Source organism: Larimichthys crocea, chromosome X, assembly GCF_000972845.2.
Source record: "Larimichthys crocea isolate SSNF chromosome X, L_crocea_2.0, whole genome shotgun sequence".
Taxonomy (NCBI): Eukaryota; Metazoa; Chordata; class Actinopteri; family Sciaenidae; genus Larimichthys; species Larimichthys crocea.
Window position 1 is genome coordinate 23,957,625 of NC_040020.1, and position 17,667 is coordinate 23,975,291.

The 17,667-nt window shown below is 41.1% G+C and overlaps 2 protein-coding genes and 1 long non-coding RNA gene across 4 annotated transcripts; 2 read left to right on the forward strand and 1 right to left on the reverse strand.

The window, feature by feature from the left end:
• Window positions 1-2,649: 2,649 nt before the first annotated feature.
• Window positions 2,650-5,845, forward strand: LOC104937097 (tubulin beta-4B chain). The gene is made up of 5 exons (XM_027283459.1): window positions 2,650-2,891; window positions 3,663-3,771; window positions 3,902-4,012; window positions 4,179-4,423; window positions 4,513-5,845. The coding sequence occupies exons 1-5, from the start codon at window positions 2,835-2,837 to the stop codon at window positions 5,323-5,325; spliced, it is 1,335 nt and encodes a 444-aa protein (XP_027139260.1). The 5' UTR covers window positions 2,650-2,834; the 3' UTR covers window positions 5,326-5,845.
• An 839-nt stretch (window positions 5,846-6,684) lies between these two features.
• Window positions 6,685-15,635, forward strand: dennd1c (DENN domain containing 1C). Of its 2 annotated transcripts, XM_010753246.3 has the most exons (23): window positions 6,685-6,856; window positions 7,338-7,402; window positions 8,066-8,109; window positions 8,283-8,332; window positions 8,438-8,557; window positions 8,649-8,718; window positions 8,832-8,912; window positions 9,020-9,085; window positions 10,022-10,075; window positions 10,190-10,300; window positions 10,520-10,620; window positions 10,706-10,751; window positions 10,875-10,976; window positions 11,486-11,611; window positions 11,787-11,888; window positions 12,237-12,327; window positions 12,414-12,454; window positions 12,539-12,589; window positions 12,684-12,731; window positions 12,832-12,939; window positions 13,189-13,271; window positions 13,364-13,577; window positions 13,655-15,635. In XM_010753246.3, the coding sequence occupies exons 1-23, from the start codon at window positions 6,840-6,842 to the stop codon at window positions 14,639-14,641; spliced, it is 2,778 nt and encodes a 925-aa protein (XP_010751548.3). In that variant the 5' UTR covers window positions 6,685-6,839; the 3' UTR covers window positions 14,642-15,635. The 2 variants fall into 2 exon arrangements, with proteins under 2 accessions (XP_010751548.3, XP_010751549.3); XM_010753247.3 differs by lacking the exon at window positions 9,020-9,085.
• Window positions 15,636-16,386: 751 nt separating this feature from the next.
• On the reverse strand, window positions 16,387-17,587 carry LOC104937095 (uncharacterized). The gene is made up of 3 exons (XR_797626.3): window positions 17,381-17,587; window positions 17,101-17,218; window positions 16,387-16,488 (listed from the first exon to the last, which is right to left on the reverse strand). It is a non-coding gene; the product is annotated as an uncharacterized LOC104937095 (long non-coding RNA).
• Between the last annotated feature and the right edge of the window lie 80 nt (window positions 17,588-17,667).

Consider the following 17,667-nt stretch of genomic DNA (forward strand, 5'->3'; position numbering starts at 1 on the left):
ATGTTATTACAGTGGTGATGGCTGCTAGGGAGCCCCTACTGACCATCACCCCAACAAACATTACTCTCTTTATATGTTATGTAGCATGTCATCTTCAAGTACCCACAAAATGCAGCACACACAACAAACTATATTGCATTTTAATTTCATTCACCGTTCAGGAAATAACTGATGACATGTACTATAACTAATAGCTTACAAAAGTATTTGATAAGACAAGTCTCCAGTACACATGTAGAAAAACTTGTTAAAAACAGTACTGTTTGAAAATTACCAACAGAAATGGTCAGCAGAAGTTTTGTGTAAACCAAATTCAAGAATGTACAATCTGATTAAGGGTATTTGTCATCCTGAGCACTATGTCACCCATAGCCTGTCCAGAGCACAGAGGTCTGTTTATGCTCAGTTGAGATGCGGTATCCTGCCTCTGGCGGTGGAAAATAGACACTTCCTCTCAATACCAGATAGACTGTTGCCTGTGAGATCTGGGAGAGGTTGAAAATGAAATGCACGTTTTGTTCTATTGTCCAATATATCACAAAATTGTCGGCAGAAAGATGTCAGCAGAATGTTCTGATTTGTTTTCTTTCTATGTTACTAAAGTTCCTGTTTAAAGATGAAGTGTTTCACTTCATCACTTTATGTTTAATGTGTTGTTTCTGTTATTTCGTATAGCTGTAATGTCTAAAGTATGCATGATGTATAATGCCTTTGTTTGTTATATTTGTAGTCTCTTGTAAGTCAGTGCAGACTGGTCACATCCCAACTTTTTTGAGATGTGTTGCTGCTATTATTTTCTGTGTTTGTCTGTTGTTTATGTTCTATTGGGAATAAAATATGCCTGTAAGAAAAGGTTGGAATGCCATCACATTTGCTGATGATCAGCATTCTTCTTCCTTCCTCACTCCCTTCCAGTCTCTGTTTTCAAACTTCCTGTCTCTATGGGCAACAGCACAAACACAACACCAAGCTGCTTACTAATGATGGACAACACGTAATTGGGATGTACATGCAAAATATTCACTAAGGACATTGAGGTCATGTATTTTTCTTTGGATATTTTCCAGTTTTAGCAGCCTGGGAAGTGCACACTCGAACAAGGCATGAACACTTTTGCTTTAACTATGGACAGATGTCTAGCCATTGAGGGCTTGGAAACGGCGACAGGAGCCCAGCAGCAACTCCCTCCCCCTCCACTGTTCCACACATCATATGCCAGATATGATCAAAACCAGCACTGGACTCATAACCAGGATACAGGATGTAAACATGAGCTAAGATATGATAAGACTTTAAAAATCCTCAGTGGACAAATCTATGCATGCAAGAGGAAACATAAATAACTATTCACAATGAATAAATGTAGCAAGTTTTGAAATAATAAAATAATTTTTTGTTTTACATATTGAGACTGAGGCAAATAAACCACATTCACATTACTGCAAGTCCCTGCATGTCACAAGTCAATCCATCCCATCCAAACCCAAAGCCCGCACACACACATAAACCACAGACTATTGCTCTGTGATACATAACATTGCTAGTTTATTTACATTTACATCTAGTAATTTAGCTGACGCTTTTATCCAAAGGGGAAAACAAAAATGGGAAACAATCAAGGCCAAACTCTTTTTATCTGTTATATTCAAAAGAAGACATTATTATCTCATAGAGCAGCAAGACAGAACACATTTTGATGACAGGGAATACAGAAATGTTAGAGGTGATTTGTCTTGCCTGGTTTGGCTCCTCATACCTCTGGCATCCTACTCTGTCTCAACTCTCTGCTTTACAAAGCTTCCTAATTGACAGTCAGAGGTCGAGATTAGCACAGGGGCAGCCATTACTGGTTAGATGTGCAGCTAACTGTCCTATCAGCTCAGAGCACTGGGTGCATGCTGTTTTTTGCACCTCTACCACAGGATTTTTGAAGGTTTTAAGGCCTGTACGGGAAGGACATAAGAGAACCTAGTGTAGAGTTTAATGCAGGACTGACAACAGCTTGAAAAAAGTCAAATTTGTTGTAAAAGATTTTTTTTTTTACACTTCTGCATTGGCTTCACTTCACATCCAAAGAGATTGCCACTTGGTATCAAGTTTCTAATTGGACTGCAGGGAAAGTCTTGGCCTGAATATCCGTCATCCATTATTTCTCGTTGGCTCCATTGTGAGACAATAACCGCTGGGTTCTGAGATTAGTATAATAGAACTCTTTCCTGTGTGATATTTGCTTTAATATAAAATGAAAGCCTATTTATTGGTAGTATTATTGTTGTTATTTTTATATAGATTTTGGCTCATTTATATGTTTCTATTTACATAATTGTCTCATTTATTTATTCGGGATTTACTTCATTGCCATATTTATTTATTTCATGGGCATATTTATGTATTTATTGACTAAAATAGCATTCCATGTTCATGTGGTCATCACAAGTTACATGTCTTACGTTCATTCCTTCACATGCAGACAGTTAACAGTGCAGCTCTGAAGACGAGAATCAAGCTTTAAGAAGAAAGTTAATCTCGGTCGTTTAATCTCTCGCAGGCATGTCAATCCCACATCAAGCCAGTCTAGGCAAGCAGACCAATTTTCCGGCCGGGCCCGGTTCCCGTTGTCATGGAGATGACGTCATGCTGCAGCACCGGGATGAACGGCGCAGCCGCAGACGGAGGGAAGGGCGAGACGAGAGCTGAGAGCGCAGCCATTCAGACAGACTGTCGACTGAACCGGGTGGGCCAGGACCGAACAGCCGCAGAACCGGAGCCTGTCATCTGTCAGCTTCCCCCTGTTTCTCCAGCAGCGACTCTCACACGCACACCGCAACGACATCATGCGTGAGATAGTGCACCTGCAGGCCGGCCAGTGCGGGAACCAGATTGGAGCAAAGGTATGAAAACACGCACATCCCGTCACCGTTTTAAATGTCCGTTTTATATGACTCAATTCAAGTTTAACCATGTTGATGCCTACGTGTCGGCTGTAAAGAGGACCTGCAGTCCAACAGTAAATAGGTCAACCCAGTGTTGTATAAGAATGTGGTTAATTAAAGGGAACGCGCAATAGCATCGTTTAGGATGGGCGGTGGCAAGCCGAGACATCCCCGCTGTTGTCGCTGATGCCCTTTAAGTGAGCGCAAATGTGTGTGTGTGTGTGTGTGTGTGTGTGTGTGTGTGTGTGTGTGTGTGTGTGTGTGGTCTCAGAGAGAGAGAGAGGGAGGGGTGTGGCTCAGACACAGAATGCACTGGAACGCAGGAAGACAGCCATGCAGTGTTTCAACACACACATATGAGGTCATATTTAACTATCATGATAACAATAAGTGCTTATTGGCTGATATTTATGTCCATCCCTGATTCCACTGAAGGAGCAGTGAAAACAAGACGTCATCACAGGGTGACGTCGTCGGTTTGTTTGTTTTGTCTTGTACAAGCAGAAAAAAAAAAAAAATCCAAACAGAGGAAAAAACAGAAAATCCTCACAGCTGAGAAAAATATTATTTTGCTTCATCGATGACTAATTGACTAATCGATTGTTTCAGCTCTATAATACTTGGAGGTGGGATATCGGTGGAGCTACCGTAAAGTAAAATGCCCCGTGTTGAGATTTTAAAATGTCAGTAATTTTTATGAACTGTTTTCTGTCCAATCTGAATCTGTAGTTCTGGGAGGTGATCAGTGACGAGCATGGCATTGACCCGACAGGGACCTACCACGGAGACAGTGACCTGCAACTGGACAGAATCAATGTCTACTATAACGAGGCTTCAGGTCAGGACTGTTCAAAACAAACACGCACTATGTATTACTGTGAGCTTCCGATAGTCTGCCTTTTTTATATATATATATATAATATATATATACACTAATAACACATTTAACACATGCATCTGTGTTCCAGGTGGGAAGTACGTGCCTAGGGCCATCTTAGTTGATCTGGAGCCAGGCACAATGGACTCTGTCCGCTCCGGCCCCTTCGGACAGATCTTCAGACCCGACAACTTTGTCTTTGGTATATGATCTCATACACACACACACACACGTTGAAAGGAAAGGCCATGTTAATTATCAGCATATTAGAGAGCATTGTTGCTTTTCATATAGAGAGTTTAAATGATCTGAACAAGGACCTTTGGCAGGATAAACAAGGCCAACACTGATTTACTGTCTCCTTCCAGGCCAGAGTGGAGCCGGTAACAACTGGGCAAAGGGCCACTACACAGAGGGAGCCGAGCTGGTTGACTCTGTCCTGGATGTAGTGAGGAAGGAGGCTGAGAGCTGCGACTGCCTCCAGGGTTTCCAGCTTACACATTCCCTCGGAGGAGGTACTGGCTCTGGTATGGGTACTCTGCTGATCAGCAAGATCCGTGAGGAGTACCCTGACCGTATCATGAACACCTTCAGTGTGGTGCCCTCTCCAAAGGTACAGTGATCATGTTGCACTATTTATATATGGTTTTTGTTTTGCATTTCTGGGTTTGTATTCCCCTGACCCGACTGTTTTGCCTCCAGGTGTCAGACACAGTGGTGGAACCCTACAATGCCACCCTGTCTGTCCACCAGCTAGTTGAGAACACAGACGAGACTTACTGCATCGACAACGAGGCCCTGTATGACATCTGCTTCCGCACCCTCAAACTCACCACACCCACATACGGAGACCTCAACCACCTGGTCTCTGCCACCATGAGTGGGGTGACAACATGCCTGCGTTTCCCCGGCCAGCTCAATGCTGATCTCCGCAAACTGGCCGTCAACATGGTGCCCTTCCCTCGTCTGCACTTTTTCATGCCCGGCTTCGCCCCGCTCACCAGCAGGGGCAGCCAGCAGTACAGAGCCCTCTCTGTTCCCGAACTCACACAGCAGATGTTCGACGCCAAGAACATGATGGCTGCCTGCGACCCACGCCACGGCCGCTACCTGACTGTGGCCGCAGTGTTCCGTGGCCGCATGTCCATGAAAGAAGTCGACGAGCAGATGCTGAACGTGCAGAACAAGAACAGCAGCTACTTTGTAGAGTGGATCCCCAACAATGTCAAGACGGCCGTGTGCGACATCCCACCCCGTGGCCTCAAGATGGCTGCCACCTTCATCGGCAACAGCACAGCTATCCAGGAGCTGTTCAAGCGCATCTCTGAGCAGTTCACCGCCATGTTTCGCCGCAAGGCTTTCCTCCACTGGTACACCGGCGAGGGCATGGATGAGATGGAGTTCACAGAGGCGGAGAGCAACATGAACGACTTGGTGTCTGAGTACCAGCAGTACCAGGACGCCACAGCTGAGGAAGGAGAGTTTGAGGAGGAGGGAGAGGAAGAGGTGGCCTAAGGCTAAAATCACTTATAATTTCTCACCTGCACTTGTAACTTCACCCAACAATCCATCCACTTATTTCACTCCTGCTCTTGTTTTTTCTTTGTTTTTGTTACAGTTCTCTCCTCTCTCTGTCCTCTTATTTCTGTATTGCCTCTCTTTCCTTTTCTCTCTGCCTCTCCTCTTTCTTCTAGCCAGAGTAGGATTCACAACACTAAATCTCTCTCATCTCAGTGCTCACATAGACAGCTAGCTAACACAGGTGTGCTTGTGGTATTTTGTCCGTAGTTTTATGTTAATGTTCATTTATCATCATCAGTCAAACAGTACCTGGGCCAAGTATTCAATAAAACTGTTCAACCCATGCAAATTTGATCACCTATCTGGCATCAATTCAAATAAAGTTGTCGGAAAAATATCCCTCTGTGTGTGTGTGTGTATGGTACATTACATAGTATAGATAGAGAGAATTGTATATTTATGTGTGTAATGTGTTATTTTATGTACAATATTAAACATAACTGTTTAACAACCATTTGATGTATTAAATCAGTGTATGTTTAAAGCTCATTTTGCCACTTGGCAGGTCACAATGAAGGCATCCACACAGTGATAGAAGAGCACTAAACAAACACATAATACAAAGCTGACATAAAAACACTGAACTGAAATGAACCAGAGTATCGGTGTAGCTTTTGATGATACACAATTCAGCTTTCAGTTTTGCTATCGATGTCACAGTATGAAGTCAAACCAAAATGGAGACCTACATTGTCTAGAGATGAGGCAGTTTTGCTTCCTCACCACAGGGAGGCAGTATGAGACTAATTTAGTGCTTCAGAGGAGGATGTGGATACTTTCCACTATATTTTCTACTATGAAACCTGCAACGCTAAATGATGTGTTGTGGCATTTGTAAGAAATACTTCTTTATGGGAAAGCTTGAGGTTTTTGAAGACTACTTATTTGACACACCATTCCTGTCAGCTTTCCATGTAGGTTAGGTATGGCATGTAAAGACAGAAAATGTCAAATTTTCTTCATCAATCAAGCAATAATCATATCCTCAACACCAGCTCTAGTGTTCCTGATACACTCTGAGTGCAGTAGAAGTTTGCCAAATGTAAAATAAAATAAGCGATGGAGGAAATAAGGGGATTTTTTACGTTTTGTGATTTCAGTAATAAAGGTTACTTTTTGACCCGGTAGCTGCAAATCTTTTAGAATAGATGAAAAGAGTGGAAAAACATTAAAAGACAAGTCATGGAAATTTGATAGAAGTGGAAAGCTGAGAGACAGGAGAGGTAGTCTTATAAGAGTCGTCATACGTATATATACACACACACTGACACACATCCTGACATAGATCAGGAAGTGTTTTGTCATTCCGGCGCTGATTGTGCAGACTGCTGCTGCTGTCTGCCTTCGTTTAGACCACCTACATCAGCGGTATGACTATCATCCATCACACCTGTTGAAGATCTCTGCCCTCCTGGACAAATACATGGACACAGACACACTCAGACAGCATGGGCTCCAGATTAAAGTAAGTTAATAATGTCATTTTTGCTCAACTTTCATGATCATCACTCTGCTCGTCAGCCTGTTCTTGTGGTTTTATCACTTCCTCTCACAACTGCACAGGAAGTTTCCTGCAGCAGCTCTGTTGCCCTTTATGCGTTGCCATATACTTTAATGGTAGACCCATTTTTGTTCAAAGCAGAGCAGAAATGTTAATCTGTCTTTTTTTTTTTTTTTGCCTATGACCAATATTTTGATATAATCACACTCTCTGTAGAACAATCAACTTGTCCCACACAGATATATCATTGTTTACCTTTGTCTTTAAAAACACACATGTTTCATAATTACCTCAGAGCAGCATTTTGTGAAATTAGGACTTGAGTAATGATAAACATTGGGCATTAATTCCTTGGAAGCTCTTAGCATGAAAGTAGACATGTTTTGGTTGGTAACACACTGTACGTGTAATTTCACATCAGTGCTGTAAATCTCTTTCCTGTCAGACAAAACCCTGAGCGAACCTTCTACTGGTTCTTCGAAGCAACTTGCCCTGTAACCACAGACAATGGTAAGTCCTTTCTCAGCACCACAACTGGGCCAGGCAGCATTTACACTACAATTACTGTGATTGTGTTTGAGCCTCTATGGAGTGATATGATATATGTGAAATGTGATATATATCTGCCATAGAACCATTAAAAAATGCAGAGTGATTTGTCAGCAAAAGAGAAGTTGATTAAAATTGTTCCTCAAATTCTTCCTGTGACTTTGTTTACCTTCTTTTCTGTTAGTTTCCCACACAACACACACAACCTGTTAGCTACTATCTGAAACTGACTTCAAACTTAAAAAATATACATAGTTAATTAATGTGTTATAAATGATAAGATGTAAGACTTAGTGTAGACAAAGGTGTTTCTTCTGAGATGAGAGTTGCTCATGTTTCCTGTCATGTGACCAGAAAAACCACACAAGCTGTCTGGTCACAATTTAAATCAGATGAGAACATGTTGTGGTAATCTGACAGACCGAGCAGCTAAATGGTTAAAAACAAAGTAAGGTACTTTTTATTGACTTGGAATATTTATTTAATTACCCATTTTTAATCATTTGTTGCCACATAAACCGTAACGTCTTTATATCTCAGTCGTAGCTGCCTTGTAAACCATTTTTTAACAATGTGCTTCTCTTTCAGAACTTTGTAAGTAATTAATTATTTTTAATGATATAGATCCTGGCGTCCAGTTTCAGTTTCCAGAGGACTTCAGTGATGAGGTAGCCACTCTGTGATATTTCTATTTCTATAGTATTTGTAAATATTGTTGAGTTAGTTTACTAATTTAGTGCATTTATGCCTCCTTGCGCTCAATTTTGATCATTTTGCTGATCACCTAACTTTTCATATAGTGCTATTATTTGGTCACATTTTTTATTGTGTCCCAACCCAGGAGTCCTCCCAGACATTACCCAGGTTCTGCTTCCCATATGACATACAAAGGTAAGTACAAACTGGCAGGATTGCCGTGAATGTATTTCTCTAGAGTACTTTCCTAACCTGTCTGTTCTTCTCTATGTTCAACTCTCACTACATTCATCTATGCAGAGTGAGGGATGGAGTGGTCGTGCAGCACTTTACTTTTGTTTTGACTGACCTTGAGGGGTGCCAGCGGTTTGGCTTCTGTCGTCTCACCAACAGCACACACACCTGTCTTTGCATACTCAGGTACATTTGTGAGAGAGTGTGTGAATGGGGGACTAAAAGAGTCATTTTTAAAGCCACATGATGAAAACCATTTTAATCAATTTGTTCGCAGTTATCTTCCATGGTTTGAAGTGTTTTACAAACTTCTTAACAACTTGGCTGATTACCTCACAAAAGGACAGGTAAGTTTCCATTGCGTTTGTGCACACTTTCTGCTCCTCCATTGCCTCTACTAGTCTCCAATCTAGACACTCTTAAATAAGTATCATTAAAATAAATACCATTATCTCAACAGACCAATGAGTTGAAAGCGCTTCTGGCTGCGCTCTACAAGCAGCCCATACCATTGGCAGCTGGATCTGTCACTCTGCAGATGGTAAATCTCTAATAAATTACTGAGAACCATGAGTCACATTTGACCTCATGGCTTTTTTTGTTTTTTTGTTTTTTGTAAGTGGTTAGCGTGTTGTGTTTTTTTCTGAGGGAGAGCAGCTATTGGTCAACACTGATGTGTCCTGTTTTGCTGGACACCCAGAGGGCCATGAGGGGGTGAGTCCCTGGGAAGTTCATGTGGTCTTGAATAACGACTGAATATAGACTAACTCCTGCTGGAAAACATCAGCTGTCTGTGCTTGATGGCTAAACCTGATGTGTGTGGACTAAAACCTTGTCATTCACTCCTCCTAACTAAATGTTTACTTATAAATTTATTTGCACTAATGTCTAACATTCATTATGACCTTTGGAATAGTTAACTGTATATATACATAACCCGTGAATAATCCATGTACTGACATCACAACAAATGTTTTGCTTACGAGAAATGTCTCGAGGTGGTTCACAACTACACTTGGTTGTATCTTGTGGATTCTCGCATCTGAAGAGTTTCATTCCAAAATAACAAATCCTAAATAAAATAAAACTCAACCTCCATTTGAAATAAACATTTATTATTCATTCATCTAAAACAATTCTATGGCATAAAAATAGGGAAAATATTAATAAAGTTGTTATCCATTCGATTTCAGTTCTGATTATTTGACGACACCTTTTCTCTGACACAAGTAGTTTAGTAGTTTTATACTACAGTCCAAGATTTCTGCTTTTCATTAACGGTAACTTAATACAGCTCTGATATGGTGTAAAGAATGAAAAACACTGATTAGCTATTAGTGAAAAAAATCCAACCATAAATACGATAAAACAATTATAGTCATATTTTATTAAAAAAAGAAATATAAAGAAAAAGAATTATAACTTGATGTTACAGTAAGACATTACTTTACCCAATAGTAATAATTATAATTATAATTTGATCATAAGATGTACTTATGATCAAATTATTTAATTGCTACAACATTTTGGAATGAAAACCTAAAATGCATGCATGTGTGTATGATGCTGAAGCCACTTAAATGCAAAAACATTGCAATTAAACTGGCCCTGGTTTCTCCTTAAAGTTCTTTTTCCTTTCGTTTTGACCAGATTCCATACTTCATCGCTCCAGACCCCAGAAGCCTCCCTTCCATCCCCGAAAATGTGAGTATAGAACATTAGATTAAATTCAGAGTTCATATCTTATATCTTACCAAGTGGATAGAGTTTTGTACGCAACATGTTCCTCTTTCAAATGTGTGTCTTTGGGATTACCAGAGGAACTTAACGGAGCTGATCGTGGCAGTGGATGTGGGGAATCTGCTCCAGCTCTATGCCAGCATGCTGTTTGAGAGACGCATCCTCATCTTTGCCAGCAAGCTCAGCACTGTGAGACACACATTTTTGCATGTTTATTCTCTGGAAACTCTCCCAAATCTATAAAAAAATATTGGATATTGGATACACGTTTGATGACAAAAACATTTCTTATGAATGCAACTATCTAGAAACCAAATTCCTGCCATATGTGGCAGACCATATAGGCAGGTGTCCTGTCCAGGTGTGTTGTTATTATCTAAAACAGTCCTCCATTTTTGTCTTGTGCAGCTGACATCTTGTGTGCATGCACTGAGTGCTGTGTTATACCCCATGTACTGGCAACACATCTTCATCCCTGTCCTGCCACCTCATCTACTGGACTATTGCTGGTAAGACAGACCGACCAACCGACCGACCGACCTACCTACCTACCTACTTACCTACCTACTTACCTACCTTTTTATTTGGTTACAGTGCACCGATGCCTTACCTAATAGGGGTCCACACCAGTCTATCTGAGGTAAACATCTGATTAAAACTATTCTCAAATACTGCTGCTGCAACTATTAATCTATCACGTTTGTCCTGACAAACTGGCCAACCCAACAGATCAAACTGTGTCTCTGTGTCCTCTGTTCGACAGAGGGTGAGGAGTCGTGGGTTGGAGGAAGTTGTCATTTTGAATGTGGATACAAATACTCTGGAAACCCCCTTTGACGACCTCAAGAGGATACCTTCAGATGTGGTAATAAATACTCTGTATATAGTTTTGTGTGAAGTCTCCCACTTAACAGCAAAGTATGTAAGTCTGTACCACAGAATTAGGTGATGCTTGTTAGACAAAGGGTTAAGTGTTCTGGTGAAATATAGAGCTACAGGAAATAAACTCAGTAATAGTCCCTTCTTTGGACTTCTGTGTGCATTTACGCCACATCTGTAAGAACTGCAAAGATAAAGAAAATTAGATTGACAACAGATTTAAGCACAAAGCCCATATCTAACAAACTGTCACCCAGTGCTTGGTTGTAAATAAAATCCACACACAGTCTACATTGTAGAAGTTTAAGATTTGGGACCAGTCAGTGATGAAACTCTGCCACAGTTAACCCAGGGTCATTGGTATTGGTATCTCAATGTTCCTGCAATGGAAATGGAATACACTGTAAACTGCAGTAGTCGTTCTATATGGTCAAAAATTAAACAAGCTTCCTGTAACATCCTATATCATAGATATAAATGTAAATATGTCTTCAGATGGCTGGGCTGAAGGTGTGTTTGAAGCGTCAGGCAGTGTCTCCTGGATGTGGTGTCTCAAGGGCCTTCCTGAAAGCTCAGGCTCTACTGTTTGGTGGCTACAGGGATGCACTGCAGGAAGACAAGGTCAGTCATTCAGAGAAAGACAACATTGTATGCATTTAAGGAACTGATTTAACAATTTAAATTAAGGAACTGATTTAACAATTTAAATTAAAGATCTGCATATGTATTAGGTCAAGACAGTACATCTATGTGTGTCTCTTTTGTTGTGCTTATCTCTATCTATCTTTTGTTGCAGGAGGGTGAAATGTGGTTCAGTGAGGAGCTGTTTCTCGATCACAAGTCTTCGAGTATGAGGCAGTTCCTACAGAGTGCCATTCATTTACAGTTCTTCAAACAGGTACACACTGTGCCTCTGCTGCACTCTGCTGGTAGAATACTGCAAAAACACTGGGGAAGTGCTTGTTGAACAAAGAATTAAAGTAAAATCCTGCAGCTAAATATTAAAGTGTTGTCACTATTCCAGGTCGATAGTTCAGGTCATTTAAGGAATTTGATGTTTTACACAATTAAAGACATGGAGCTGTATATTGGCTAAAAAAAGTTGAGGTAAATCTGTTGTGTCTTCAGCAGGACTAGGTCATCATTATGTTACTATAATGAATGCAAATTCTCATATTTTGATCAAATAACTTTAAAAATTACTTGAATCCATTTTATTTATTATTAAATGTATGTGTCTCTTTAGTTCATCGATAGCCGCCTGGATATTCTAAACAAAGGGAAGGAACCAGATGACCTCTTTGAGGAGGAGATCGTAAAATGTGAAACAACTGCAGGTGTGTGTATGTATGCGTGCGTGTGTGTCAAAATGTCCTATTTCTCACTTATCACTAATCCTATTTTTTTCTATCTCTGTTTACAGGGAGAAGTAAGTCTTATCAACAGTTGGTTGGTAATTTAAAGGTAAGTTCTTTTCCTCATAAAAAAAAGGTCCCCATTGGTTCCCATTTGTTTGTTGCATAGATGGATGCATTTGTGCTTTAACAGAAGGGGGGAGGAGCACTCATCCTTAACATGAAGTCCAAAGCAAACACAAAAGTAAGTACAAACCGTAGTCTTTTTGCTTGAAGGCAAGTGAATCCAGTGTGCATTACCAAAACGACTCTCGATAATCATTTTAAATCTCGCTCAGGCTAAAGGTCTTGCCATGTCTGGCTTGAAAAACCTACTCATGCACAAGGTGAGTCAGTTCTTATTTAGGTAAATGGTTTGATTGAGTAATTCTGCTGTAGTTTTACTGTTGCACTTTTTTTTTTCTTGCATGTGTCTATTAACTGCAGGCCCACAATGAAGAACACGCCCTTCAGAGAGGAGGATCAGTGTCACACCGCCGTGCCCAATCAGACTGCTTACAGAACCGCCTGCCAATCACGCAACACTTTGGAAAGGTGAGTTTGTCTGAAAACAATCACATATCTATTTGACATATTTTCTCAACTTGAAACAGACACCATCCACATATATCCACGTCATTACCTAATCTGCCTATTCTGCTGTCCTATGCTGCTTCTTTGTGCTCTTTTGCACCTTTTATTGCTCCATTTATGTTGCTTTATTGATTCACCCCGACACCTGTCACTTCTGTTGGCGGAATATTGCGTTGCTTTGCTTTGTTACTCTATGTTGCCACATGTCAGTCACGTCCCCGTCGGCCTGTTCACAAACACAGGGCTCCCAGAGAGGAGGAGGACACAAATGTGACTGGGGATACATGGGATGGGTGAGTGTCAGACAGAAACCAAAAAACAGAGATAATACACACCATGTACTTTCTGGTTTGTGCCATTGTGTTTTGTTATCTCGCTGCGTCAGAGCTGTGTCTCAGCCTGTGGTCAAGCCTGACTCTCAGCTCCATAAGGATGAAGAAGAGGGGGAAGAGTCACTGCTGTGTGACCCAGAGGAGATGGATCTGCTTGGGGAGATCTTTGACACACTTAGTTCCCGCAGCTCCCATGAGCGTGGCCTGCTGTACGGGACGCGCAGCCTGGATCTGTTTGCACCAGATAGCCATGACTATATCACAAAGGTAAGAAGATGAGGAACTGAAACACACACACACGCAAATGTGATTTCTGGTCTAACATTGGCTGTTGTGTTTTCCAGCACGGTTTTCCAGCCAACCCCAGCCAAGAGAGCCTTTCTTTGTCCATCAGCGGCAGTGGCAGTCTGCACAGCTGGAATCTGGAAACCACAGAGGAGCTGTCAGACCTGACGGAAGACTCTGATTGGCTGTGCCTGGATACCAGTGTACCAGAAGAGGAGGTGACAGAGAGCCCGCTGGCAGCGTGTGAAATGGGGGAGCAAGAAAGCATGCAAAGGGAGGTAAAACAGAAACAGGAAGAAGTGAACGTCACAGTAAATGGGAACCAAGAAGAGGAAATAGACAACAGAAATGACTTTAAGAAAGTGAAGGCAGAAGAAGGGAGAAAGACAGATGGTCAGGAAAAGAGAATGAGTTTAGGAGAGGACCCTATGAAAGAAACAGCTGAGAAGCGAGAGGATGAAGAGTTGAAAGAAAAGAGAGAAGAAGAGCAAAGTGTGGAGGGACAAAAGACAGAAGGAGGAATAAACGAAATGCTGAAAGGTGTAACCAGAGAAGAGGAGCAAAGAGAGGACCAGAAGGAGAAAGATAGAGAGGTGACAGTATCTTTAAACAAACTGACAGAACCGTATCTCCATCTTCCCAAAAAGCAGCAGGAACAGGACAGTCTGAAACCCACAGCATCTCATGGGCTTCAGAGTCTCATTGAGGAGCCCTCTCCTCTGGCAGGTCAGAAAAAAAGTAGTGAAGAGGCAGTAAAGAAAGAGGAGCAGGAGATTAAACAGACCACCTCTCCCCCTAAAGTGCTACCTGCTGCAGTACGCTTCCAGTCTCAGGCGCACAGCACAGGCTTATGGGTAAAATCCAGGGCCAAGGAATTGGCTGAACCCAGGAAACCTTGCAACATGTTTCGGAACAGGGAGAATGCACAAACTCATCCGCCATGTGATTCAAACATATCAGAAGACAACAACCGCTCAGAGGTGCATGAGGAGGAAGAACTGCCTTCAATCAAAGTTTCTGAACTTAAGAAGAGATTTGAGGCTTAAAGGTGGCTGGTGCCATTCTAGTTTTTCCTGCTCTGACTCTCAGAGTCCATTTGATGCTGATGCTCTTTAAAAAATGCATAAATAATGTATTTATTGGGGACTATTTTAGCCACAGATTTGGTCTGCTAGTGAGTATTTACCATAGCAGGACAATGTGGAATTGAGTCAAAATTCCAGGAACAAGTCACCCCAATAACACAATGTGGCTCACTGATGTTTTTCTGAGTTTTTGGTCTTTATCCTCGAGAGAACAAACTAGCTGGCACCTTTCCAAGATTTTGCAAATATTTAAGCAGATTTTTATTTGCCTGAATATACACTTTAAATGAGGAACAGTGAGTACAATGGACACTTTGCATATCAGCAAGTGTATGATGGCCCATTTGTCACTGACAGATCTTATTTTCTGTAAGTATGTGTCATATGTGAGATATGTGGACATCATCAGCTATGTACCAACAAAAACTGACACAATCTGAAGATAAATGGCAATTTTTTGGTAAGTCTGAATAACTTTAACCTTAATAAAGTTAACATTTTGAACAGGTCTTCTCTCCATGTATTCAAAGGGACAGAAAGAGAGCAGCCGTACTGAATGTGCACATTCCTGGTTTATTAACAAAACACTTAGAGTACCATACATACGGGTTTTTATGTTTGTTTGTTTTTTGTTTTTTTAAGAAACTGAGCTTCACAGAGCTCCACATAAAGTGCATCACAGTCATTTTCAGTGTTTAATCAATATCCTTCATAACTACAAATGGTGTCAAACACAATGTTTTATATATAAATACACACAATAGACAGACAAGTAAAAATAGACTAACCTCTGTACAAATACAAAATATGCTTCATCTCATGTCCCTTATGTGGCAGAACAAATGGAATGATATGAATATATGACAGAAACTCAAAAGGAAACCTGTGATAGATCTGATCAGTCAATTTTGTGTCACCAAGAATAAAGTGTGTTTCTGATTTCTGGTGCAAAAAACAAAACAAAAAACGAAAGTATCATCCCAGAGATCAGCATAGCAACATCAGAAAACAGAAGGCATACATCCACAGGTTTACATAGTGACATGGGGGTGAAAAGTGTGTGACGCCACTTCTACACGTTCAATCATATGAGGCGCTCTTCTTTGGGCAGTGGTAAAGGCAGGCCAGGTTTTTCTGATCCCGCTGCTCCTGTTTGTTTCTTCTCCTCTGCGCTGGGCCTGTATGTTCCCTCCATCCTTCGTTTCTTCCTGATGACACACAGCAGCAGCAGCAGGGCCAAGCTGAGCAGGGACAACACAGTGGATACAAACACTGACACCGTAGGTGGAAGTAACACCTGCATTGCCATGGTGACAGCTGGGGAGGGAATCGCACACAGGTCAGGCTGTCAGTGGGGTCAGTAGATGTATAACTCCAGATAAATCCATTGATGATTACATACAGCAAGTTAAATAAAGTCTCTGTAATGCTTTGGTTTGTAGTTTTCCACTTCAAATTAAAAGCATAACAGAGAGTCAACAAAATATCAGTCCTAATAACATGACTGACATCAATTAATATTTCAATAGTAAACCCATTGAAATATTAATTGATGAATAGATGAACAGCTTTTACTTTAGAGTGAATTAATATGTTACCAATTATAGATTAGTACCAAGAGGAAATTACAGGCCCATAAAATTAAGAGTCTTCCTAACAGCAAACAGCTACACAGGGAAGAGGTCATATGGTATTTAGTTTAAACTCACCTCCCTGAGGAATTTAGAGTATCGATCAGGTCTGTGTGGCCTGTGTTCTTACATCTGGGCCAACATAGCATCAGTTAGATACAAACGACAGTGGGGCACCTGAAAAACAACCACAGTGAAATAAGGGGTTGATGAAAATGTTGAGTCTCATCGCAACTGTCAGGTAAATATACTGAGGGCTTCAATATCAGGAGAAAAATCTCATCTAACTCTATCACAAGCTGGAAAACAGCTAAAATGTCTAAAAATGAATCCATGAATATACTTTACACCAGAAAGCGTGGACTTGAACATTACTTTAGGGGTCTAACACGCAAGTTTCTGCTCGGCGAGTGTATTAATGGTATGTCACTGAAAGTAGTAGAAACAGAAATGTTGGTACTGAATACTGTGTGATCATAACAATCAATTAATATAAAACATGAGAGCTGAAAGAAAACATGAAAATAAAATGCAGAATAGTTAAATGTGAAGAATAATTTAAATAAACTGCAGATTTAATGTGTCTGCAGTCATGTAACATGTAATAAAATTCACAAAACTACAAAATACGGCCTGGTGGAAACTACAGAGGTTAGAAAAGTAGGAAAGAAAGGAAAAAGGAACCATACTTGATCTTTCACGATACAGGTGCAGGTCACCTTTCTCGTGTTTATCTCATTTTTTCACCAATCCTCGATAAACTACTCACACCAACACGGACACACCCACCCGAGTTTTATATTGCCATAGGAGGATGTGTGTCTCTGCACTGGCGGAATGCAGCACGTCCTGTTCCACCTGTTTAACCGGTGCCTTCTCAGCTCAGGTGAGCCTGCCGTTGCAGCTGCTGTGAAATGACAGGTGAAACCGCGGATAGGTAAATTGAGGAGCTACTGTGCGCTCTTTGACCCATAAGGACGCGCAGAAATGGTTTCGGTTGTATCTCGATTTATGGGGCTACGCGTTGATTCCTTTTGAAGCGAAACATTTTAATTTCAGTGTGAGTTACCTGACGGGTATTAAACGTCCAAGTGAGCTGGTCGAACGACGTTGACCTGTGGTGACTCCTGGTTCAAGGCAAGATGCTCAGATTCACCGACTAAACTCATAATCCAGAGTTCAGGTATCGGCGTACTACTAGCTGCATAGCTGAAACTATTCTCTCCCACGCACACCTGTCTGTCCATATGCAAATGAGCCTGGTCATGTGTCCCACCTGCGCCAATCAAAAACAGCTCTCTCTCTCTCTCTCTCTCTCTCTCTCTCTCTCTTTTAAGGCCAGTTTCTTACATTACG